The sequence below is a fragment of the Electrona antarctica genome, assembly GCF_951216825.1.
Source record: "Electrona antarctica genome assembly, chromosome: 18".
Classification (NCBI taxonomy): Eukaryota; Metazoa; Chordata; class Actinopteri; order Myctophiformes; family Myctophidae; genus Electrona; species Electrona antarctica.
The window spans coordinates 40236154-40260943 of record NC_136799.1 but is presented as its reverse complement, the minus strand read 5'-3'; the positions used below and the strand labels follow the sequence as shown (position 1 = coordinate 40260943).

At 44.3% G+C, this 24790-nt stretch overlaps 1 protein-coding gene across 1 annotated transcript; it reads left to right on the top strand.

Annotated features, from left to right (window-relative positions):
• Positions 1-595: 595 nt before the first annotated feature.
• Positions 596-22916, top strand: nrde2 (NRDE-2, necessary for RNA interference, domain containing). The gene is made up of 19 exons (XM_079528981.1): positions 596-682; positions 1561-1669; positions 2367-2588; positions 4093-4233; positions 4689-4945; positions 5540-5760; positions 6076-6285; positions 6948-7137; positions 8607-8740; positions 9212-9332; positions 9829-10001; positions 11384-11555; positions 12389-12612; positions 13950-14502; positions 15112-15527; positions 15777-15916; positions 16422-16563; positions 21378-21449; positions 21788-22916. The coding sequence occupies exons 1-19, from the start codon at positions 622-624 to the stop codon at positions 21911-21913; spliced, it is 3684 nt and encodes a 1227-aa protein (XP_079385107.1). The 5' UTR covers positions 596-621; the 3' UTR covers positions 21914-22916.
• Positions 22917-24790: the final 1874 nt, after the last annotated feature.

Below are 24790 nucleotides of genomic sequence, written 5' to 3'. Positions count from 1 at the left end.
CGTTTTACAATTTATCTTTCAAAATAAATCTGATGGTGTCAATTTCATCATAATTGTACAGATTTTTTGCGTCGATATTTTACAGATGCTTTTCTTTTCTTTTCTTTTTCTCATAAAAAAATCTTCAAGTTAATAATAATAATAATAATAATAATAATAATAATAATAATAATAATAATAATAATAATAGGAAAATTAGTTCTGTAAGTTTAGATGTTCATTCTATATAATATGCAGGCTATAAATAGCCAGCAGTGATCGAGTGAGTGAGTGATCGATCGAGTGAGTGAGTGAGTGAGTGAGTGAGTGAGTGAGTGATCGATCGAGTGAGTGAGTGAGTGAGTGAGTGAGTGAGTGAGTGAATTAAGGAATTAATGAATGAAAAGTCTACAGAAATGGACGTTGCCAAAAACAAGTGTAGCAGTAGCACTGTTTCAACACTTCTTGGGGGAAGATCATCATAGATAGTATATATGAGTTGTATATTCATAGACAGTGTTGTTGAATAGTTACACCAGCAGCAGCAGTAGTAGTAGTACATAGTAATTACTACATATAGATAGGCTAGCTGTTATAGGCGTCATATCCTCGCGACTGTTGTTTACATGCGACAAAACCAACATGGCGTTGTTTCCAGCTTTTGCAGGAGGAGCGGCGAACAAAGTTGAAGATTCGACTAAAGGTGATCATACATTCCGTGTCCAAAACTCAATTCAAAGTATTAATTGAACCATTGCGTCTTATTGTGCTCTGTCAAAATCAGACAATAGCAACCCCAAAGCCAGCTATTAGCTGATGCCCTGAAGCATGAGTGACTAGCTGTCATACGAGCGTCATGTGAACCATATATGGCTAGCTGATATTAAACTATTAGCCAACATGGGCTACTACGTTGAACAAACAGATTGAATGTTACTTCGTGTGAGCTCAGGCTGCACCGTGGCTGTCTGTCTACTATCTCAGGCTATGGGTGGGCGGCTATAAATAGCCATAGCCATGCATGTTTAGTGTTATATCATATCTCAGTGGTTAGCCCAGCCAGCCCTGATCATTGATTGATTGATTAATAGATTGGAGAATTACAGTTTCAATTTAAGCACAACTCAATACAAAACTGTTAACTGTGGACGACACCATAAAGCATTACACTTGTTTACAATAGGGTCCACCATGTTCAATTCATCATAACATTTAGAGACATACATAACGACTGTCTCTGTCTGTATTGTACTGTACTTATAGACGTACCTATATACATACAGTACTGTATGTAGACCAAATCGTTTTGTCTGTGGCTAATGTTCTCCCCAGAATATGGATGCTGGAGGTGCAGTGGATGCTTTTCCAAATCACATTGAATGGAAACATGTGATGTCTTGACTTGCTGTTGTCGCCACATAATATGTGGCGACAACAGCAAGTCAAGACATCACATGTTGTCTACATTATTATGTAGACAACTGGTAATAATCACCCAGAATATGCAGTATGCACTGCTTTTGTAGCTGATTACTGATGCTCTCTCTCTCTCTCTCTGTGTTCCCTCCCACCACCTGTCAGATTTAGACTGGCTGAGCAATAAGAGTTTTCGGACCGATGATGCCTTCTCTCTCCACCTACGGACGTTGGAGAAGAAGACCACCGAGAGGCCAGACCAAGAGCACCCAAGGTAGAGAAAACAGGATTCTGGAACAGTGGTGCCACATTTTGCGAGAGAACTACAGTAAGCACCCAGTTCTACGAAAAACAAGCCCAAAATAAGCGACTATACTGTAATAATAATAATATCTGGGATTTATATAGCGCTTTTCATGACACTCAAAGACGCTTTACATGTGTTGGGGCCAGGGGGGGAACAAGAAAAAGGACAACTTTATTAGAAAAAACAATTATAAGAATAAAACCAATAAAACGGTGCATATAACAAGTTTTAAAAACACATCAGCTTGGAAATGCGATTGTGAACAGGTGGGTTTTCAGTGCAGATTTGAAGGTGGGAAGTGAGGGGGCATCTCGGATGTGTTTGGGGAGAGCGTTCCAGAGGGTAGGGGCGGCCACAGAGAAGGCCCTGTCGCCCCAGGTTTTTCGTTTGATCCTTTTAGGGACCTCAAGGAGGTCCGGCGTTTATCATAATGTGTTACTCCACTGGTACCCCCAATGCTGTTTGTTGTCTTGAATGTAGCATTGGAGTGGCAATTACACAGTATTCAATCATTTAATGTATTATCCATTTGTAACTCAAGAGTGTACAAACGTAACGAAATGGACCGTGTACAATCATAACCCCACTCTGCTTCAGAATGCTGGCCCACCTTGTCATTCTTTTGACTTACATCACAACTGTGCTCAACCTTCCTGATCCTCAGCCTAGGCAGAGAGGCGAGTTCCGAAGAAGAGGTGGAGGAGGAGAGGAAGAAGGGGGAGAAAGACGAAGAGGGAGATGAGCCACCGAAGAAGAAGAAAAAGAAGAAGGAGAAGAAGAGGAAAAAGAAGAAAAAGCACAAGAAAAGGAGTGAGCGCTCTTCAGACAGCAGCGCCTCTGACTCTGACACCATCTACCCCAGTGACCTGAAGAGGGACACAGACAGGTACTACACACACACACGCATACTATACACACCAGAGACCCATGCTCCATATTGCTCCATATTCCAATGCATTTTCCATTGATAAAACTTTTCTTTCTTTTCAAAATCTTTTTATTCAGGTTTTTGACAGTAGCCCAGGGGCAAGTATTAAACAGACATAAAATATAAAAATAAAACTCAATCCCCTATCCCACCCTCCCCCCACCCACAATCCCAAGGATAGTCGGAAAAACAGTCTGGAGGAAATAAAAAAAATATATATATATATACACACAAAATACATGCATACATAATTACAAAAAATAAAAATATAATAAAATAAAATGCAGATTTTTCATAGCAGAGCAGATTTTGTTTCTGTTGTGGTTTGGCGTTGGCCGAGGCATAGGCACGGCACACTATGCAGTTTGTGTGTTGTGGTAGAGGGCCCCAGGTCTTGTAAAACTTTTTCTCAGAGCCGGCAATTGAAAACCTTAACATCTCCAACTCGAGACAGGACATTATATCACGAAGCCACTGACGGAGCACGGGCGGGGCAGCATCCTTCCATTTGAGCAGAATGGCACGCCTAGCGAGCAACAAGGCAAAGTCGACCATAATTGATAAAACTTTTAATTGACTCATTTTGCTTTATTACCCTTTCATTAATCATTTACATTTTGCCAGGCAGAATGAATCACTGGTGTTTTCACACCAGCGATAACGCAAAAGAAAATCAATCTCCCATTAGACATCAGCTGATCTATTGATTATCGGCGGGCATACCAACGTATCGGTCGATAATACTAATACTAAACATCCATTAACAGCATACACATGCAGTTAGTACTCTTAAACAATTCACACACATTATACATACTGTACATCTGCATACACTAAACAACAAACAGAGAGAGATGTTGAAATATCATACACATGGACATTGGACACACACCGATGCCTATGTATATATGTTATCATATCTAAATTGCGCTCGATATATCTGTATGATAGTTTGCTTGCATATAGACAAATCCACAGAGCGCTGCCCTGTATGTCGCTGTATTCAAGCGGTGCCGCTCCGCACCGCAGCTACGATTGCCGTTCTGTGGATTCGTCTATCGAGGGGACTTCCGGTGTGTGCAGCACCATGTAAAAACGTAGGTTTGAGGAGCTCCCGAAAGAAACAAACTAAATATCTGTTTTTTGACGTTATGCGGGAATGTCTACCGAGTGTCAAAAAACTACTTTCTGGCCTTGACAGCCCATACATCCAAACAGAAAAGTCCTATCTGATCCGAATAAATATTGAACCTTGATTTGAAACGGGTTGAAAAAACCACAGATCTATACAGTACACAGTGAACTATTTTGTGTTAAATCAACACGAGTGTAAAACTGGGAACCAAATGAAACGAGACACTGATAATTGTACCGTTTATGCGAGGAGGTAGATCTTTATTGTATTGCTGTGGTACTTTCTGATGACTTTGATTAACAAACGTGTGTGTGTGTGTGTGACCAGTCCTCAGGCTGCTCCGTTGGCCAGTCGTTTCTCCTGGTTGGATGACCTACAGTCTCCCACACAGCAGCCCTTCTGCGTGGACCCCAAACCTGACGCTTCCAACTGGACCTACAGGTCCCTCTACAGGGGAGACGTAGCCATGTACGTACCCCACTCTCTGGCCTCTGCTACACCCTCACACTCGCATCCACCCCAAGGCCAATTTGCGTCGCACTGCGTGTCACATCCGTACGCAGAAAACGTAAATGAACGTGAATGCGCTTAACCTCGTCTTCCCAATCGGAGTACACCATATTTTATGAAGCGTACCCGACACCGTTGGCGGGCGTCCTCCGAAACACTTTCTTTTTGTCCTTTTGATTTTTCACTTTTGCCGCGAGCCGCGTCGTCCTCTCTGAATGACTAGGCCAGTGGTTCTCAAACCTTTTTAATCACATCAAGGACCCCCAAACTGACCCCTGGGGGTCCCCGGACCCTGCTTTGAGAACCACTCGTCTAGGCAGACGTAGGCAGGCAGGCAATTGCAGTAGCAAAGACACTTTTTCCTCTCTCTGTGTCACTCGGTGGGTCTCCCATTCCTCTTGTGTGTGTTGCAGGTACAGGAGAAAGGGCAGCTCATCGTTGGGTCTGGACCCTCGCAAACAGCAAGTGAGCTGGGAGGATTCCGAGGCAAACAAGAAAAAGAAGGCCACAGACAAGAGGAGGCTGGAAAGATACTTCTCCTCGGCCAGTCGCAAAATGCTGCGATCTGAGCCCGCCGTGCCTACGTTACCCACAATTCCAGAGGGCAGTGATGATGTCATCAGCCCCACTTCCTATCTCCCTCTGGGTGGCGAGGTCACAGGAACGATGGGTAAGAATGTTGTTGTTTTTGAGTGGTGTAAACCACTCCTACAACTGGCTTTGTTAGTTTACGTGTCTGTTCGTACCAAAAAATGAGCATGGTTGCTATGGTCACCCAGTTCACACAGGTGTGATTTCATTACGTCAGACATTACGTCAGACCACAGTTGATCAGTCTATATAAGACCTTACACCACTCAGTTCACACGGGTGTGATTTTTTCAATTAATTGTGCTTTATTTGCATGAATGCAGGCATATTCACACATAGACATGAAAGGTGGTTCATTTAAAATGAGATATTCATCAAAATCTGGCTAATGAATACAAATTAGTACGAATGAATACGAACTAGTATCATAGGTAAATCAAGAACCTGGCATCAGTGTAAACGATATAATATCAAGAATGATAATCTGTACATTGATTTGAAAGTAGAGGATGCCTGGTATACAACGGAAGGGGATTTAGTTTCAAAATGTGTAACGTTTACATTTATAAGAAATCAACCTGTCGCTGTCTGTCAGGGCAATAACTGACTTTTCGCTTAGCCGCCGGCCATAACCCTCCAACCTGCAGCACTGACTTGTTGCTTGTCTACACAGGGGCGAGAGCGGAGGCGTCGCGTGTAAATCCCCTGGGCGTGTACGACGCCTCCACCGAGTGCTGGCTGCAAGGGAAGGGACAGCGGGAGCAGACGGACGGCCAGCCGCAGGACACACACAAGGGTGGCCCCCTGCTGGCCGGGAGGACCGAGGGCTTTAATAGGAGGCTCAGAGAGCAGCCAACAGACACTCAGCTGTGGATAGAGTTCATACAATACCAGGTACAGTACGCACATTTCTCAATGTGGGGCCCGGGGACCCCCAAGTGGTCCTTTCAGAGTTTAGGGGGTGAGTTAATACAGAGTTAATACAGCATTCAATCAGTTGAACCACTTCACCCCTAGTTTATACTTTGGCTACTTGAAAATAGCCGATCTACTGCTATCTTCAAAACAATTAGTCCCGTTACCAAATACCTACGAATTTGGGGGTCCTTAACATGTTATTATGACAATACAATGTTTTCCATAGATTAAGATGTGACCAAACTCCGTCCTGCTTTACCTTCCCCCCCCTCTCTCCCTCCCCTCCCCCAGGATGAGCAGAGTGCTGCGGCGTTTGGGGCCGAGGGGGAGGGAGTGGAGCACCACAGGGCCTCGCATCGGGCGGTCCAGGAGAAGAAGCTGAGCATAGCGGAGCGCGCGCTGGCCGCCAACCCCAGCTGCGTGGCCCTGCAGCTGGAGAGGCTGAACATTTGCCAAGAGCTGTGGGAACCCTCTGCCCTGGCCAAAGAGTGGAAGAAACTGGTAAGAGCTGTCACGGAATTATGAAATGTTACTTGACAATGAATTGTCTCAAAAGAATGCGGTTAACAATTGAAATTCGTTTCTGTCTTTGAACGTTGGAACGTTATGAATTCCAATTACATTTCTGTTTTGGCTTTTATGACAAATAACATACAAATGAATTACTTTGATTACTAAAAGTGTTAATGGCTGATCTGCAAGCTCAAAATGTGCCACACTGACTGTTTGAATCTTGTAGATCTGCTATTTCCACCATTTTTTCAAATGCTTGAAAATATCTGAAACCTTTTGGAAATGAAACGGGAATGGAAATGATTGATGACGATTATGCATCTTTGACACACATACACGTAGTTAAATCTATATGTAGTCACTCTATGTATTATCTAGGAATGCTTTGCTTTGCACTTTCAAGAGCTATTTCAGTTCAACACTGAATAGTAAATGGTGAATGGGGCATTTAGATATTATATTTGAGTAATATAAGCAGTCTTCTCTAGATGCCTAATCCGTTGTTCCAGTCGAGACTAATTCTTACTATTTAGGCGATTTAGCAGACATATCGACAAAATTTGTTACGTTTGAAAAACATACTGTAACTATACAGTACAGTGGAACTATAGGATACCAGGTAAACAATTAACTGTTTTCTGTCGTCGTAGGTGTTCCTCCACCCAAACAGCGCCCCCCTGTGGCGGCGGTACCTCCTGTTCACCCAGAGCCATTTCAGCACCTTCACCGTGTCGAAGGTCAACGCCGCGTACGGCAAGTGTCTGAGCACGCTCAGTGCGGTCCAGGACGGCAGCATGGTGTCCCATCCCAACCTGCCGGGGACTGAGGAGGGCATGCTGGGTAATAATACACACACTGTCTTGTTGGTTTTGAACGCTTGTAGCAGTGGTTCCCAAAGTGGGGTCCGGGGACCCCCAGGGGTCCTTGAGGGAGTTTCAGGGGGTCCCCACTCCACAGCTAAATGATAGTTTGGAACCAAATGGACCCTTATGGATCTGTAACTCTGAGAGTGTACAAATGGAACCAAACGGACCAGTTAGGGTCCGTTTGGTTCCATCTGTACACTCCGAGTTAAATTAACTTTGATTTTACAATATAAATTGGGGTTCCAGAGATAGAAATGCCATTAAATGGGGGTCCGTATAGACTAATGCATGTCAAACTGGGGGTCCTTGAAATGAAACGGGTTGAGAATCACTGCTAGAGCCTTCTCTTATGGGGGTCCTGTCCCTGGCATATATTTTCAAATGGGGGTCCGCAGGATAATTAGTGTCAATTTGGGGGTCCTTGACATGAAAAAGTTTGGCAACCACTGGCTTATAGAGTACCGAAGTCCTGACGGAAGTCACAGAAGTATTTGTTCTATTGGAAATACGATAGGGTGATCTTAGATCGTGTCATATAAGAAAATACAGTTTAAATACATTGACTCTCAGGAAACATAAAGGGCCTGATAGACGTAGCATAAAGACAACATAAACATCAACTCTCAGTCTGGCTTCAGTTCAAACCCAGAACATTGTGGCTAGGTGCATTAACAGGTCAGGGCCACCAGGGTGTCTCCAAGGCACTCTTTTTTATTTTGAACCTCTGCTCATGCTGCTTAACCACTTTCAACCTAGACTGGAACTCACCTATGCTTTCTATGGCATAGGCAGCTCCCGGCAGGATCCACCGGGAGAAACTAGGCACAGCTGCTGGACATGCGACTAATTAATTAGAGCGACAGAGAGAGAGAGAGAGAGGTGTGTGCGTGTGCGTGTGCGTGTGCGTGTGTGTGTGCGTGTGTGTGTGTGTGTGTGTGTGTGTGTGTGTCAGAAATCAGCAGAGAGTGAGCGACGTTTGCGCTAATGTATGCCGAATTGAAGTGGACTCGGCCCCAGACTTTTTTTTTCCTCCCTGGAAATAAAAACGTCTGGGTTTCCGAGGCTACTTTCAACCTGGTCCACATCCCTATTTCTTGGCATGTCATTGCAATACTGCTTCATCAAATGTGACTTTATATTATTGTCAATTACTTGCATGAGAGGGGGAAAGGTGGTGGAGTTAGTTGATTTAGCTGTGTGTGAGGCTCCAGTGGAGTTAAGAGGTTTTGTCCGAAGCGCTATTTACTACTTTTCATTGTTTCAATATTGTTTTAACCAACACACAGACGCAAAGGGTGTTCAACTTCAATAGCACTGATTTATGCAAAAAAGGTGGTTTCCTCCCAACATTATGCTACGTCAATAAACAGCACGTTGTTTGGTATGTGTGTGTGTGTGTGTGTGTGTGTGTGTGTGTGTGCATGTGCGTGTGCGTGTGTGCAGACATCTTCACGCAGCAGTGTCACTTCCTGCGCCAGAGCGGTCAGTCGGAGAAGGCCATCGCTCTGTTCCAGGCCCTCGTCGACTTTACCTTCTACAAGCCTGACAGCGTCCAACACCTGTCCACCAGGCAGCAGGTACACACACACACACACACACACACACACACACACACACTGCAGGTATACAAGGCACTGCTGGCATTACGACAACATCAAGGCCTGCCAAAATAAAATTATGTTGACTAAATCAATTATAGAGTAACTAAACTAAAACTAGACAAAAACTAAAACATTGCAGGTGATAGTAAAATATGGCTATAATGAAATTAAATTTTATTCAAAAGACTAGCTAAAACTAAATCAAAATGTGCTGTCAAAGTGAACACGGGTACACACAGACATACACCAGTGGTGACAAAGTAACTGCCTGCTAGTCTAGCTGTATGTGCATAATGTGTGTGTGTGTGTGTGTGTGTGTGTGTGTGTGTGTGTGTGTGTGTGTGTGTGTGTGTGTGTGTGTGTGTGTGTGTGTGTGTGTGTGTGTGTGTGTGTGTGTGTGTGTGTGTGTGTGTGTGTGTGTGTGTGTGTGTGTGTGTGTGAGAACAGGTGGAATTCTTTGAGACGTTCTGGGACAGTGGAGAGGCGAGGGTCGGGGAGGTGGGAGCCCGTGGTTGGAAGGCCTGGATGCTCCAGCAGGAGCGAGGAGGATGGCTTCAACCTGACGCAGGTAGCGACACACACCCGACACACACTCATACCCATGAACCTAAAGTCCGGCTCCCCCTCAAGCTGTGAAAATCCTGGTACTTTCTTGTGCTCTGCATATATCCAAAGCATTAATGTAGTATTTTACAACTAAAATCTGCTCTTTAGAGACGTAGCACTGGGTTCATGCAGCAGGGCACGCAACTCGCTTCCTTCAGACAAATTCAGCAGCATAGGTAATATGAAGGCGTTTGTTTTTTCTGCTAGGCTGTTCTATGTGGATACTCGTAATATTCAATCTTATTGGAGTTCTGGAGAATCAAACGTGCAGTATATATTCATAGTTCTTCCAATATTAAATGAGGGGAAGAATAGAGCAAAGACAGTGGTATTGTAAAGGTCCTTTGTGGTCTTGTTTGGCTGACAAAAATACTTGAAATGTACGTTAGTATTTGGACTTGAACTCATGCACCATTTTGTGTCTGTCTTTCTGTATAATTGTGCGTGCGTGTCCTCAGAGGAGGACGATGAGGAGGAAGACGATGTAGAGGAGGTGAAGGACCGCAGCCAGCCCAGATGGAGGATCTGGTTGGACGTGGAGACTTCCCGCGAAGCAGCTCATTGGCTGCCCTGGAGGCCGGACAAAACCAAAGGCCAATCAGTGGAGGACTGTGAAGACCCAGACAGACAGGTGATGGATGGTAGCCTGGCTAATAAGCCAGACTCAAATCACACTGTCGTGTGGTATTTGAGTCTGGAGATGCTGTGTATGGATCTTGTTTCCCGGGGGGCGGGTTCAAACATTTTCTCTTTGACGCAATTGGTCAGAGCTACTGTCAGTCAAAGGTCTCAAGCATTGAACGTCACTGTACCAAAGCCCGCCCATATTGCATACCGTGTCCCGATTGGCCACACCAGTTCTCTGGTGTAGGAAATGGGTGTACAATTGAGCCTCTCCAGACCGTAATCCGCCGGCAGGCAATTTTTTTTGCCAACGGCTGATTCGGTCTGGCTTATTAGCCAGGCTAGATGGATGGAGCCTCCCTCCATCCTCCGAGAGAGAGAGATATGGGTGGAGTAAGAAGATAATATAATTAGATTACTACTACTAAATGTAGTAGTAGTTTAATCAGATTTTGGGGTTCTCTCCATACAATAATATCTGGTGTTACTTTAAGTCTGACATAAATGGGTCCATTTTTACACTCTGTATTTTACTGTGTAATGCACTGGCTTTCTATTAGACCATGTGGGTGGATGTAAAGACGTCACAGTCCTCTTTTGTAACAACTTACACTCAAAAGGTAACACATCCCAATCTATCAATCAGGAGGACTAAGCCAGGGGTTCTCAACGTTTTTGGCCGGGGACCCCCGGAAATGCTTTGGCAATGTCTCGGGACCCCCGCCCCGCCCCCTCCCGACCCCCAATATAAATTGACTGCTACAATAACCTTAAACCATTTTGGGCGGGAACCCCTTTTGGTGTTTTAAGCATTGTTATAATTTAGCTATTTAAAAATAGCAGATCTACAAGCTCATAGCGCGCCACCGAGTGGCGCGCTATGAACTTGTAGGTCTGCTATTTTTGAAAAATCGTGAAAATAAAATTTAAAATGTTTTTTCTTTTTTTTTTTTAAATATTTTGGGGACCCCCCAAAATAATTTGGCGACCCCCCGAGGGGTCGCGACCCACGGGTTGAGAACCCCTGGACTAAGCTACTCACTTTTTCATTTTTTGTATCAGCCCATGCCAATAAATGTAACGGTTATGCATTTCAGCCAAGAGCATGAGCCTCAGACCTCTCAGCCATCTTGCCAATGGAGTTTGGAAGCACTCGTTTTCAGTAAAGCACCATCCTGCTGCCTCTTGCATTATGTGCAAATTCAAAACAGTTGGTTTGCAGGGCTGTTGAGTGATATCCAACAAGCACTTCCAAACTCAAACACAAATTTCCTGACAGAAAGTAGCTCATAACATTTTTTTTTAATGAAACAAACACTTTGAAGATAGAAAGAGGATAATTCAAGCTTTTCTAACTCTTCCTTGCGTGTCTTGTGTCCTACCTCGCAGGTCCTGTTTGACGACGTCGGCCCGTCTCTGATCCGGCTGTCCTCTCCAGACCTCCGGCTGCGTCTTCTCCTCTCCTTCCTGGCCTTCCTGGGTCTGCCCGTGGACCCTGTGCTCTCTGGCGCCCCCTGTCAGCCCAGCCTGCTCTTGGACGACCTTTCTCTGCTCTCTCAGGGTATTGACAGTGAATGCTTTATTGTATATTTGTGCACTACACTCATTGTTGATTTTGACGGCACATTTTTATTTATGTCTTTTGAATAAAATGCCATTTAGTTTAGTCATATGAAATGTTTTAGTTTAGTCTATCTACGATTTTAGACTAGGGGCTCTGTCTTGCGGCAGGGGCCCTTTTTCCTTAATTTGGGGGTTTAGTATTGTGTGAGAGGCGTTCCCGCTTTCAACTGGCTATCTTATGCCACCACCTAAATCCTTAAAACACCTCCGCTACCCATTACATTATGCATAGGTGTGGTTTGGGCGTTACGCAACTTAAACCAATCAGTGTGCCAGGTGCCATTGCCTTTAAGAGATCCATTATCCATAATCCATTGTGCCCTGGACCTTGCCTTATGGAAGAGCAACGCGTGCTGCCTTGGAATACATTTATATTAGATACAGAGGGTTGTTTAGTGTGTCCAGTATCTGACTATCTGCCATCCTCTCCGTGACCAACACAGCTAAGTTGTGCTGGTCGAGTCCCGAGGCCATCGGCCTTTGCTGCATGTCTTCTCCCCATCTCTCTCCCCTTTCCTGTCTAATTACTGTACCCTATCGATAAAGGCAAAAAACGCAAAAAAAAAAATCTTTAAAATAGCCGATCCACAAGCTCAAAATGCATTGTGAGCTTTTATTATGAGCTTTTATTATTTTAAAAGGGAAAAAGGCAACTTATATATATACTGTAGGCCGCCCTATACCGTCATCGATTAGTTTGTTTATCTATTATGTTGTACGCCTAGTACAGTCTCCACAAAGTCGCCAGTCTCACTTCCTGTTTTCTGCCAGGCAACAACGACCTCCAGCAACCTCTGACCTCCCACGACCTCCTGAACGCCGGCGTCCACCCCGTGGGTCACATGACCACCCTCCTGGGAAGCAGGAAGTGGGCGGGGCTGGGGAAGCAGGGCGAAGAGTTTGTCGCCAACGCGCTCTACATGCTCCTCCCCCTGGTCCCCGCCCGCCACCGAGCCGCCCTGTCGCTCAGCTGGATGCGCTACGAGAAACTCAAGGTGAGGACAATTTACACTAATTGTCCTTACTTCCTTCACAGGTCTTATCAATGATACTAATGCCGATACCGTGCATGTTGGCTCACTGGAAACACTCTGCTACACCAGTGGGTCTCAACTAAGTGCCATTAAGGTTCTTTGAGGGGATTCCAAATGGCCCATTTGGTTCCATTTGTGCACGCTCAGAGTTATAGGAAATATGAAATTAAAACTTTTGAGAGCCACACACACGTCACTTTGGCATAACTTCCCCTTGAGGAGGGGGGGGGGGCTAGAGTTGCCCTTGATAGTCGGAAAAAGTCATGAGATATTATTATAAGAAGAATCCATGTATTATTTATTAGTAATACATTTATTATTGATGCGAGGGAATGAGGTGAAAAATTAATTTCTCCTTTCTATCTCTCCGTCGTTCTACTTTTAGCTGTCTCATTCAGTCAGAAGTGTGATAGAAATGTACTGTGTGTTGTAGAATTGTGTAGTTAAGGTTTAGTGGTAACAAGACACAATGGCGGCATATCGAATACCGTTTTTGTGGTCTATGAATGAATATGGTGATATAACTGTTCTCAAACAGTAGCTGAGCTGACATTGCAAGAAAAAAATACCTCAACTTTGATTCAGGTCCAATTAGAGCAACATTGTATTGTATTTATTTATAAGACCTTGTATGGTAAGCTTCCTTTGTATTTGTCTTTGCTTGTAAAATAAAATAATACTGCACATGTAATATGCTCACAGACACACATTAGATGTATCAATCCAATGAACAGTGAACAAGGAAAGACTGCTTTCATTTAATATGCATCCACAAAAATGGAACACACTTCAGGACTCCCTGAAACTGGCTCGATCGGTCTCCATAGAGACTTGTTAATTAATTAATTACATAGTGACTGCACCCGCTTTACGTAACCCTATATTTATCTGCATCTGTGATTCGTTTAAATGTGTCTTATTGTCTTTCATTATATGATGTATATTGTATAACTGTACATGTTTTACATTATGTGATCAGGGCGTCCTTGAAAAAGAGAGATTGCTCTCAATGGTCTTCCCTGAATAGATAATAGATCTGTGAGATGAGATTGGATGAAAAAGTGTCTCACATAAAATGTGTGTGTGTGTGTGTGTGTGTGTGTGTGTGTGTGTGTGTGTGTGTGTGTGTGTGTGTGTGTGTGTGTGTGTGTGTGTGTGTGTGTGTGTGTGTGTGTGTGTGTGTGTGTGTGTGTGTGTGTGTGTGTGTGTGTGTGTGTGTGTGTGTGTGTGTGTGTGTGTGTGTGTGTGTGTGTGTGTGTGTGTGTGTGTGTGTGCGCTTGTGTACGCGCGTGCACCAGGTCTGGCGTTGCGTGCGCGGCAGCAGCAAGAAGCGCCTCCGCTCTCAGGGCAAGGGCAGCAAGCGCGTCGCCAAGCGGCTGCTCAAGGAAACGGACAACCGCTCGTCGCTGGCGCTCTGGCGCGAGTACGCCCACCTGGAGTGGCTGCTGGGCAACCGCGACGACGCCCGCAAGGTGCTCTCCACGGCGGTGGCAGCGGCGGGTGGCGCACCCGGGGCCAAGGCGGCGCCGCCGCCACTGGCCGACCACCCCGCCCTCTGCGAGCTCTGCCTGCTGTGGGCCCAGCTAGAGGTCGAGGCGGAGGAGGAGGAGGAGGAGGCGAGGAGAAAAGGAGCGGAGGGAGGTGGAAGAGGAGCCCAACGGGAGGTGACCAGCTCTCCGGCGGTGCGCGTGCTGACCTCGCTAGCGGAGGGTACGGCCCCTTCCCCTGCCTCGTCCCAACCCTTGTCCCCCGTCTCCATTCTGAAAGCCAGGAGGACATACGAGCAGAGCCTAGCAGCCGGTCTGTCGGCACTGGACCAAACTCTTCACAACTCGCGCGACGAAGAAAAAGGTACAAGCGAAGGACAAGATATTGTACACACTTTGAAACGTTTGAGTACCAATATTAACACTAAAAGCAAAACATGACACTGTTCTGAATGCAGGTAGATGTTCCTATAAATTAATCTGTGTGTGTCTGTCTGTCTCACGAAAACATTTCCTTAAGCTTAAGGACATATGACAAATATAATAACTGTAACTGCATAAATATAATTTCCACTAAAATCATATTCTTGTCATCTGGACCTTACCAACAGTGTAGCCTAGTTATTAACAACAGCGTGAACAAAATATCTATAAACCAGAGAGGGTCACTTGCTTGTAAAAAATATTATGGCTTTAATGCTATAGATTAGATGTGGGCCTATTTGACAGTGCAGAAACATAATTGTCTTGATGCATGTAACATTAACGAGCGTCAGGTAGACACAGACACACACACACCTGCCCTCTGCAATGCTCTGAACTGAAAGTGACTGGAGTCTGTCTCATTTCTCTCCAAAAGCCCTTGAATATTATGGAACATGATTAAGGATTACTGTGATCACGGTAAACTCACTTTTCACATCACGCACACACCATACAGTAAGAACTCCTCTTTAACTTTCTTTTTTAAAAGGACTTCAAGAGGACGTTCTAGGAGAGAGGCTGCGTCTCAGCGGTCTGGTGGGCTGCCACGCTCTGTTCCAGTACCTCACCGTCGGCATCCAGGCCGCCGACGGCGTCTACGCCGAGGCCAGAGAGAGACTGGAGGGACTGCACGGCACGCTAGGCTACGCTAAGGAGGCCGCCGCCACCGCCGCGCCCGGCCCGGCCGCTGTTGGCGAGGAAAGCAGCCGGACGGGCGCGGTCGCTGCAACTGCCACTAAGTGGCGGCTAGCTCACGAGTGTGAGGCGCTGGCGCTGCAACAGGCGGCCTTGCTGAGGCGCCACACCGTCACCAGTGTGTTTCCCCTGGCGACGCTGAGACGGACTCTGACGTCTGCCCTCTCTGCCTGGCCCGGCAGTGCCCCCTTGTGGAGTTTGTACACGCAGGTAATGCTGGGAGTTTTTTGATAACGAATAACGATAAAGACCACGTTTTGTTTTCTGAGCTCCCGTCGAAGCTTCATTTTGACGGCAATTTTAGTCATATTCAAATTTAGTTTTTGGCATATTTTAGTCTTTTGTTTTTATTGTAGCTTTGGTTGACTGTTTGTCCCTTTGTGTCAAATCGTTTTATCTGGTTTGTGATCTTGTCTCCGTTCTGTCTTTCTTCGGCGCGCTACCTCTCACGTGACGCAGGTGGAGAACCGTTACCATAGCGCAGGCCGGGCGCGCCGCTTCTTCCACTCCGTGACCCGGTGCAGCGGTAGCGTCGTGCCTCGTCTCTTCGCCATCGTCGCCGAACAACAAAGAAAGCGACTGGTCGACGCCGCGCAGAGGTAGTAAGCATTGTGAGCTTGTAGAACGGCTATTTTTTTGTCTAAGTTTGTAGAATGGCTAATTTGGTGTAAACGGAAAAAGAGCAGACCACGTACAGAGATACGGGAGGGTATAAGTGGTTATGGTCTTTCTTTAGCACTTGGACTGCCACTACCTGCATGACTATTTATTATATAACTGTATTAGTACTCTATGGGCAGTATTATGCGTGTCTTAAGTACCAGGTCTTATGACTTAACTTAAGACCTGGAGGCGTGGTCAATGCTGTTTGGCCACTCAGAATAGCCAAATGGCATTGATCACGCCTCCTGGTCTTAAGTTAAGTAATAAGACCTGGTACTTAAGACATGCATAATACTGCCCTTAGAGTCATAGGGCAGTATTATGCGTGTCTTAAGTACCAGGTCTTATTACTTAACTTAAGACCTGGAGGCGTGAAGTAATAAGACCTGGTACTTAAGACACGCATAATACTGCCCTAAGCCTGTTCCCCTGCTTCCGTAGGCCTGGTTCCTATGGCGATACCCTGCCCATCCTGCCAGAGAATGGCCTTAGCAACCGCATCCGGGGCCTATTTGAAAGCACCATAGCAACGGAGACTGGAGCTCACTGTCCACTACTTTGGAGGATGTACATGCACTTTCTGGTGAGACGGGAAACACGCACATACGCGCAGACACACATCTGTTTTAATAGCGTTGTGAGAACATCCCATCTCACTTTCTCCTCTGACATTAGGATTATTTTACCAGGTTAGTCCCACTGAGATCAATTATCTCCCTTACAAGGGAGGCCTGGCCAAGACAGCAACATAGAAATGTAACGGACAAAAACACCAATAAACAAAAAGGAAATGTACAATAAAAGCATCCGATATAATTAAAATACCAGCCACAAGACCACGTGAAACTAAAGGGAATTGGCCTCTCTGCCTGATTTTAAATCTCTAGTACAAATTGTGAATGCAGACTACAGTCCGATCTCTGTGCAAAGTGCAAACTGTGAGATGGGCGTTTCCCCTAGCATAGCTTGCATGAATGGAACAAGCACTGATGACTGAAGCTACGAAAGGTCAGAGATGTCCGACCAGCTCCGCAATAAAGAGTATAATGATGAGCCAGGGCTTCACATGTCTGTGACAAATCTCAGTGCCCTGCGGTTATCTAACATGTGCATTCGCGTAACGGCAGATCACCATAATGAGTGGTACTGGTGAAAAGGTTTCAGGGACCAGTCCAAAGGAGAAACGGGACTTGTTTCTGAAATAAGTCCTAGATGCATACTTAGTTGTTGCCGTTGCCCTACAAAGTAAAAAAAATATTATTTTAACAATAAAAAGATCATATCGGTGAACCGATATGTTCCAACGTGGCTGGGCCAGGCTAAGACCAAATACATATTCATCAGGTTGTCCTTCCTGGAAATCTGCATGTCCTAAAAATAGGCCGTACAGAATGTAGAATTGCCTGAGCTGGGCAGATCAATGTTAAGTATGCCTTTTAGTGCTTTGTGGATCTCTGCCCAGAAAGGCTTTATCACTGGACAGTCCCAAAACATATGCCAGTGACCAGCTTCCCGAAAACCACGCTGTTGTCTCCAGAGAAATGTGCTTCCTGCTTTGGTGATGCATGCTGTCAAAGTGGATGGAAGGGACTGCACACTCCAGAGAAGAGAGATGGACAACTTGCTACTGCATCAAGTTTTGCAGTGAGCTTGCTAATAAACATGAAACACGCCATGCTAATAAATCATTTGATGCAGTAGTAAGTTGTCCACCTCTGTTCTCTGGGGTTTGCAGTTCCTTCCTTGTCCGTTTTTACAGTATTGTAGGATTTTTTGGATGTGCAGGAGTACTCTTTTGTTCTAACACACACACACACACACACACACACACACACACACACACACACACACACACACACACACACACACACACACACACACACACACACACACACACACACACACACACACCTATATAGAAGGATATACCTTCTCCTATACTTACGTACCAAAAATAGGGACAGTTAACTTGAAAGTGGTTAGTGTATTCTCTTCTTCCTTTTGCCTAATAATTCCCATCGGGATCACCACAGTGGGTGTCCATCTGCGTCTGTTCGCTGCGTCTGTTCGCTGCGTCTTCCTCGGTCACTCCTGCCACCTGCATGTCCTCTCTCACAGCATCCATAAACCTCCTATTTGGCCTTCCTCTTCTCCGCTTGCCTTGCAGCTCCATCTTCAGCATCCTTCTCCCAATAAACCCCTCCGTCCCGCCTCTGCACATGTCCAAACCATCTCGACCTCGCCTCTCTTGTTTTGTCTCCAAACCTTCTAACCCGGGCTGATCCTCTAATGTAGTCAAAATAAAAATCACACCCGTGTGAACAGAGTGGTGTAAGGTTTTATATAGCATGATCAGCTGTGGTCTGACGTAATGTCTGACGTTAAAGATCTTTGGCTAGGTAGACTCGTCTTCTGATGTGATGATTTGTGACCATGAAGTTGATTCAGCTGGAGTTTTTGTCCGATGTGAGGTATTATATAAGGTAAGGTATTATATAGCCTGATCAGCTCTGATCTGACGTAATGAAATCACACCTGGATGTGATTTCACAACTGGCTTTTTTTGTGCAGAGAAAATTACCATGGTTGCTACGGTCATCCAGTTCACCCGGGTGTGATTTAATTACGTCAGAAATTATTTTGAACATAGCAACCATGCTCATTTTTTTCTGCACACAAAAGCCAGTTGTAGGAGTGGTTTACACCACTCAAAAAAGAGAGATCTTGTCTTGTACCTCCTTGTCACTCCCAATACAAAACGTAGAATCCTCAATTCTGCCACCTCCAGCTCCTGTCGCCGCTGCCAAGCCGTACATCATGGCTGGTCTCACTATCATCTCATACATCGTCCCTCTCACTCTCTGTCACAAATCACTCCTGACACTTTCCTCCACATACAAGTGGTTACCCCACCCTGTCTGCACTCTCTTCTTCACCTCTCTGCCGCACTCGCCATTACTTCCCCCAGGCATTTAAACTACCTTCACCACCTCTACTCCCCTGGCATCCTCACCGTTCCAATGTTCCCACTCAATGTTTTGGGACATCTATTGTTAGATCCTCATTATAACCGCAGATATGCTCTGAAAGTGTGGGAAAACATATTTTTCATTTCATTAGGTCTTTAATGTCCTTTCCATCTGGCGGCAAACAATAGGTATGGTATTTGGCTTCATGGCTGAAAGGCGGTCATCAAGCCAAATGCCTCTTTCCCTGAGCTGTAATAAAGTGTTCGCAGGTTTCTCCTAACATGGTGTCAAAAGCTTTGAACTGGTCGGTAAATAGAGCTGCAGAACTCTGCTTCTTATCAAAAAATGACAATGACATTATTCACCACCTTCAGCGTCGCGGTAATGGTGCTAATGTTACTTTCTGAAACCAGACTGATGTTTAGAATAGATATATTTTATTTTTTTACGTATAACTGTTCTCTTACAAGCAGCTTTGCAGTGATCTTAACCAGAACTGACAACTTAGAGATGGGCCTACAGTATATGATTATTTAATGAAGTGGATCTCTTTATTCTTAGGCTGCCTTGTATATTTTGGGAATCATTAGTGCTAGGGTGGGTTTGAGCTAATAGTGTTATAACATATGCAGCGTTCATGTTTTGCAATTCAACTTAATGCTTAGGGTGACGTTGAAATGATATGTATGGAAGAGTGTAATTCAACATGCAGCTATCTGAACGTCGGCGGCTGGACCAGCAGGTTTTTAATAACTCGTCTAAGGCTGTTATGTACTTCATCAACAGAACATGGAGAGAAGGAGAAAGGGTTGATCAGTAGCATAGATCAGGGGTTCTCAACGTTTTTGGCCGGGGACCCCCGGAAATGCTTTGGCAACGTCTCGGGACCCCCGCCCCCTCCCGACCCCCAATATAAATTGACTGCTACAATAACCTTAAACCATTTTGGGCGGGAACCCCTTTTGATGTTTTAAGCATTGTTATAATTTAGCTATTGAAAAATAGCAGATCTACAAGCTCATAGCGCGCCACTCGGTGGCGCGCTATGAGCTTGTAGGTCTGCTATTTTTGAAAAATCGTGAAAATAAAATTTTAAAAAAATCTTTTTTTTGAAAATAATTTGGGGACCCCCTAAAATATTTTGCCGACCCCCCCGAGGGGTCGCGACCCACGGGTTGAGAACCCCTAGCATAGATAGTCTGTATCACAAACTGCGGTGTTCACAGATGCAGAGTTGGAGATAGAATCAAACGGTGAGCAGTGAGCCACGGAACACAAGACAAAATGCTCATTAGCACAACTCATTATCGTTTCCACCGGCAGATGAAGATTTGATGGCTTTCAGGAATGTCCATTGTTTGAATTGTATTTTTTATATCATGAATGATAATTTTGGTTTATGATTTCTAACTTCCTAAAATAGAGCCAGTCTGCCTCAGAACCTGTCTTTCTAAGCCTTTTCACAGGGCTTGTTTCTCATGTTGTATAGGAGACTTAGTTTAGTTTACCAGTGGCACTGGTTGTTAGGCCTTAACTCTATACTTAACTTAGCATATCTAAATTATCGATCAGTTCTGTAAAGCAATGATAAAAACTTTAGCCATGCAGATGCTACATTGTCAATAAGATTTCAAAGTGTAACAAATCACACCAAAACACTGTTTACTCGTTTTATGACTGTGTGGTTTACTTTTGAGAACACAGTGGCCACTAACATAATTTATGGGGTGATGAAGGTTGGATGTCTGAACCGTCTGTTGTCAATTGGAGGCACATGGAACAATAACAGAAATCATTGTACTTTCATTTCTGTGCGACTCTCCCCTTTTTGAATTGTTAAAAAGAAAACATGGGGTGGTAATGCGGAGGTAATAGAAACAAATTTGTTCCAGTATTTATGGGGAACATTTGTGACGATTGCGTATTAGGCCGAGCACACAACGTTCTATTTGTACACTTTCAGAGTTATGGGGGTCTGTTGAGTGTCGACTAAACCAGGGGTTCTTAACCCATGGGTCGCGACCCCCGGGGGGGTCGCCAAATTATTTTGGAGGGTCCCCAAATTTTTTTTTTTTGTAACTGAATGGCTGGAAAAGAGAAAGTAAGAGTTTACATAGTACAAATAGTACATGCATAAACGTTCCTTAATGATTATATCTGGTTTCAGTATTTATTTATGATGTATTCCACTATTATTATGGTTATTGTAGCGGCCAATTTGTATTGGGGGTGGGGAGGAGGGCGGGGCGGGGTCACGAGACACGACCAAAGCATTTCTGGGGGTCCCCAGCCAAAAACGTTGAGAACCCCTGGACTAAACGATACCGAACTTGGGTTTAATTGAAATTAAAAGGTTGTCTCTGTGTGTGTGTGTGTGTCTGTCTGTCTGTGTGTCTGTCTGTCTGTCTGTCTGTCTGTCTGTCTGTAGGTGTCAGAGGGAAGCGTGGACAAGGCAAGAGGAATGTTCTACAGGGCTTTACAGAATATTCCCTGGGCCAAGGTGAGCCCCATGATAGATAGATGGATGGATATATTCTTTATTTTTGTGTCATGCACAGAGGTGTCATGCACCAGAGGTGTGTGCATGCACACACACACACTTTATACAAAGCCATCATATCCTCATTATGTCAACCAGTGTTCCCCTTGCCTTACTATAATATTTAAATGTATTGTCTCCGTCATCTACGTTTGATTGTGTGGGTGTGTGTATGGACACATCTATGCATGTGTGTTTGCATTCGTTCATGCTCAAATGCGTGTGTACCGTACGTCTTTCTTTCCGTGTGTGTGTGTGTGTGTATGTGTGTGTGTGTACGCGTGTGTGTGTGTGGTCAGGGTCTCTACTTGGACGCCGTACAGCTGTTTCCTGAACATCTGCAGGAGTTTGTGGATCTGATGACGGAGAAAGAGCTACGACTCAGACTGCCCTTAGAAGAGCTCGATATACTATTAGAGGACTGAACGCATACACACACACACACAAACACTGGTCTACCGTATAAAACCCATTAACATGCCTTCTAAATCAGTGTTTGTCCCAAGGACAAATCAGTGTTTGTCCCAAGGACCCCCAAAATTATACAATTTCTCTTTGGGGGAGTGTTGGGAACCACTGGACTAAAATACTGGACACACACACAGGCTCTTATGCACATATGCCATTTTGGAAATAACTCTTCCTACTTCCGGGCCTCTTCCATCACAGTTGTTACCGATGATAATCTGCTACACCAGTGGGTCTCAAAGTGTCCTTGAGTGGGTTCCAAATGGCCCTGTAGAGGTGTGTAACTCTGAGAGTGTACACATGGAACCAAATGAAAACCGGTAAGTAGTGGTGTCAATTGGGTACGGCAAGCTAGCTAAGCTATGGCAGGTGCCATACCTTAGCTCCAGGGGAAACAAATAAATAATAAATTGAAAGAAAATATGCCAAAAAATAGGCAAATAACTGCACATAACTACCAAAATGGAAGAAAAGAGGCAAATAACCACACAAATTGGGCAGGACGCATGCATGCGCGCTGCATGTTGGGAACTTGCCATACCTTAGCTTTTGCTAAAATGACGCCACTCCATTTAGTTCCATTTGTACACTCTCAGAGGTATGGGGGTCCTTGAAATTAAAAAGTTTGAGAACCACTATACACTACATGGAACAGATTAATCAGTATCATCGGTAAAACGGTGAAGGAATTCGGAAGACGCCTGTAAGTAGTAAGAGTTATTTCCAAAATGGCATATGTGCATAGAGGCCGTTTTCAGTTAGCTTGATTGATAATGCACCTGTGGCACTCTGACACACTGCCTGGCAGGTTTAGAACTCCAGTCCTATGAGTTTGAAACCCAGCCTCACCCTGTTGTTGATATTCAGACGTGCACACACACTGTTTTCTTGCAGAGGGCTATAGTTTGAAGCCAAGACAAATGGCTTCTAGTAGTACTATAAATTGTAAAATAAAAGAATATATTCTGATGTAAGTTGAATTTTGTGTGTTGAAGCTTTGTTATTAGATACTTTGGACATGATTTCTTGAAAGTGACCTCATACATAAAGGGGCTCGTGTTAAAATGGTGTTGTCAAGTAGATATCCGGCGTATTCCTTTATGAGTCACTTGAGTAATCATAACCTCAATGAGCTCAACAAAGAACAAAATAAGTACTGTGGGGGATAAAAATGAATAAATAGGCCTATGCTGCGATCGGAGAGGGAGAAACTGCCAAGAATGAAAATGTATCAGCACTGCCTCGTTGCCAAAAAATACCCCAAGATGGATAGAACTGAGTGATCCTCCATCCAACTTTTCAGCCGCTATGGATGTTCAAAAATAAATGTGAAGGACTCCCACATAAACCAGAATTTTGGAAGAGTGCCTGGTGTGTGTGTGTGTGTGAAAGTTGCCCTAATATTGCATTTTATACTGTGTAGCACGTAAGTAAAAGTCTTCATTCTTTCACGGACCCCCTGGCATCGTTTGAACACACGGTTCCAGACTACTATAAAGAGTGATGATTTTAATGAGACCAGATGGTAATGAAGAACGCCCGGTGTCTGCTGCTGTTTATTGTCCCATATGACTTTGGCTCAAAGCTGTCCTTGAATGACTTGACAGGGAGATGGATGGGCAACGGTACCTGTTACCAATAGACGTACATACTGTAGTCTATTCAACGTTGTTTAAAACAGTTCCTTTTTGAGTGGGTGAAACGCAAACTAATATAAGGCTTCGAATGTACATTTCTCAACTCCAGCCTTTAAATTTACGTTTTTACATTTATAGAGATGTTTTTTTTCTCACACCATCTGCATTGCAGCATTAAATCTGGGCCAAAAAAGCGATATAGTTTTGTATAAACCCTGTCCGTCCCTAATTCACAAATTAAACTGCAGTTTATTTTGGAGCCGGGTCTCGTCCATAAATAGTGTCTCCTCAATCTTAAACATCATGGGTTGGACCCTGACATGTCATTTTCAATCAATGATCATCTCTATCATTGCTCAGCAGATCGCAGCCATAAGCACTCAATCAACTTCACAGAGCCAATTGTCAGACAGGATTGAGATGTCAGTCAGCTGTGGTGGAAATTGTACAATTTTGAGGTATTTGTACTTTACTTGAGTATTTCCAATTTCCATTACATTTGTACTCCACTACATCTCGGATCCAAATATTGTACATTTACTCTACTACACTACATTCATTTGAAAACATTAGTTACTTTACTTTGTCGATTTTTTTCCTTTTTTTATTACAAAACATACATTAACCACTTCAGCCCAATATACTTTTTATCCATTTGAAAATGGCATATCAAAGAGCTTGTAGATCTGCTATTTAACATATTTTATACATTTGAAAACTTGAAATAAATATTATATAAATATATATTGTGTTTTGTACTTTTTGAATTCTGGACTTTACTTACTCTGTCAGTCAGTAGCATATTAGACACGCACTATTTGTGAGTGATCATATAAAATCTGGTTACAACGTATCCGTCCACGGTCCACTCTAGCGCTGTAGCGCATAAGGATTTATTTGCCCTGAAAACAAGAATTAAAGGCACCTTTTAAACCAACAGACAAACTCGCAGCCTTCAGTGAGTTTGAGGTTTGCCTAGCAGCCAATGAGGCAAAATACAGTACCCCATGTTGCACTCTCAGTCAATGCCTTGACGCATTGCAGATCTTGCGTGGCCAATTGCGGCCTCTGTACAATGAGCATGATATTGCAGGTCTGCTCTGGCCAATCATAGGCGGCCTCTCATAACGCAACCGCAACTTCCCATAGCAACTTCCCTGGGCGCGACGTTTATAAACGTATCCTTCCGCCCGCATA

What these genes read in the sequence shown, in the direction of transcription:
- nrde2 (XM_079528981.1), top strand. Translation starts at nt 622, where the DNA reads ATGGCGTTGTTTCCAGCTTTTGCAGGAGGAGCGGCGAACAAAGTTGAA. An exon ending in TGCGCTACGAGAAACTCAAG is followed by an intron (nt 12,613 to 13,949) that starts GTGAGGACAATT and finishes CGCGTGCACCAG; the next exon opens with GTCTGGCGTTGCGTGCGCGG. An exon ending in CTGGTCGACGCCGCGCAGAG is followed by an intron (nt 15,917 to 16,421) that starts GTAGTAAGCATT and finishes CTGCTTCCGTAG; the next exon opens with GCCTGGTTCCTATGGCGATA.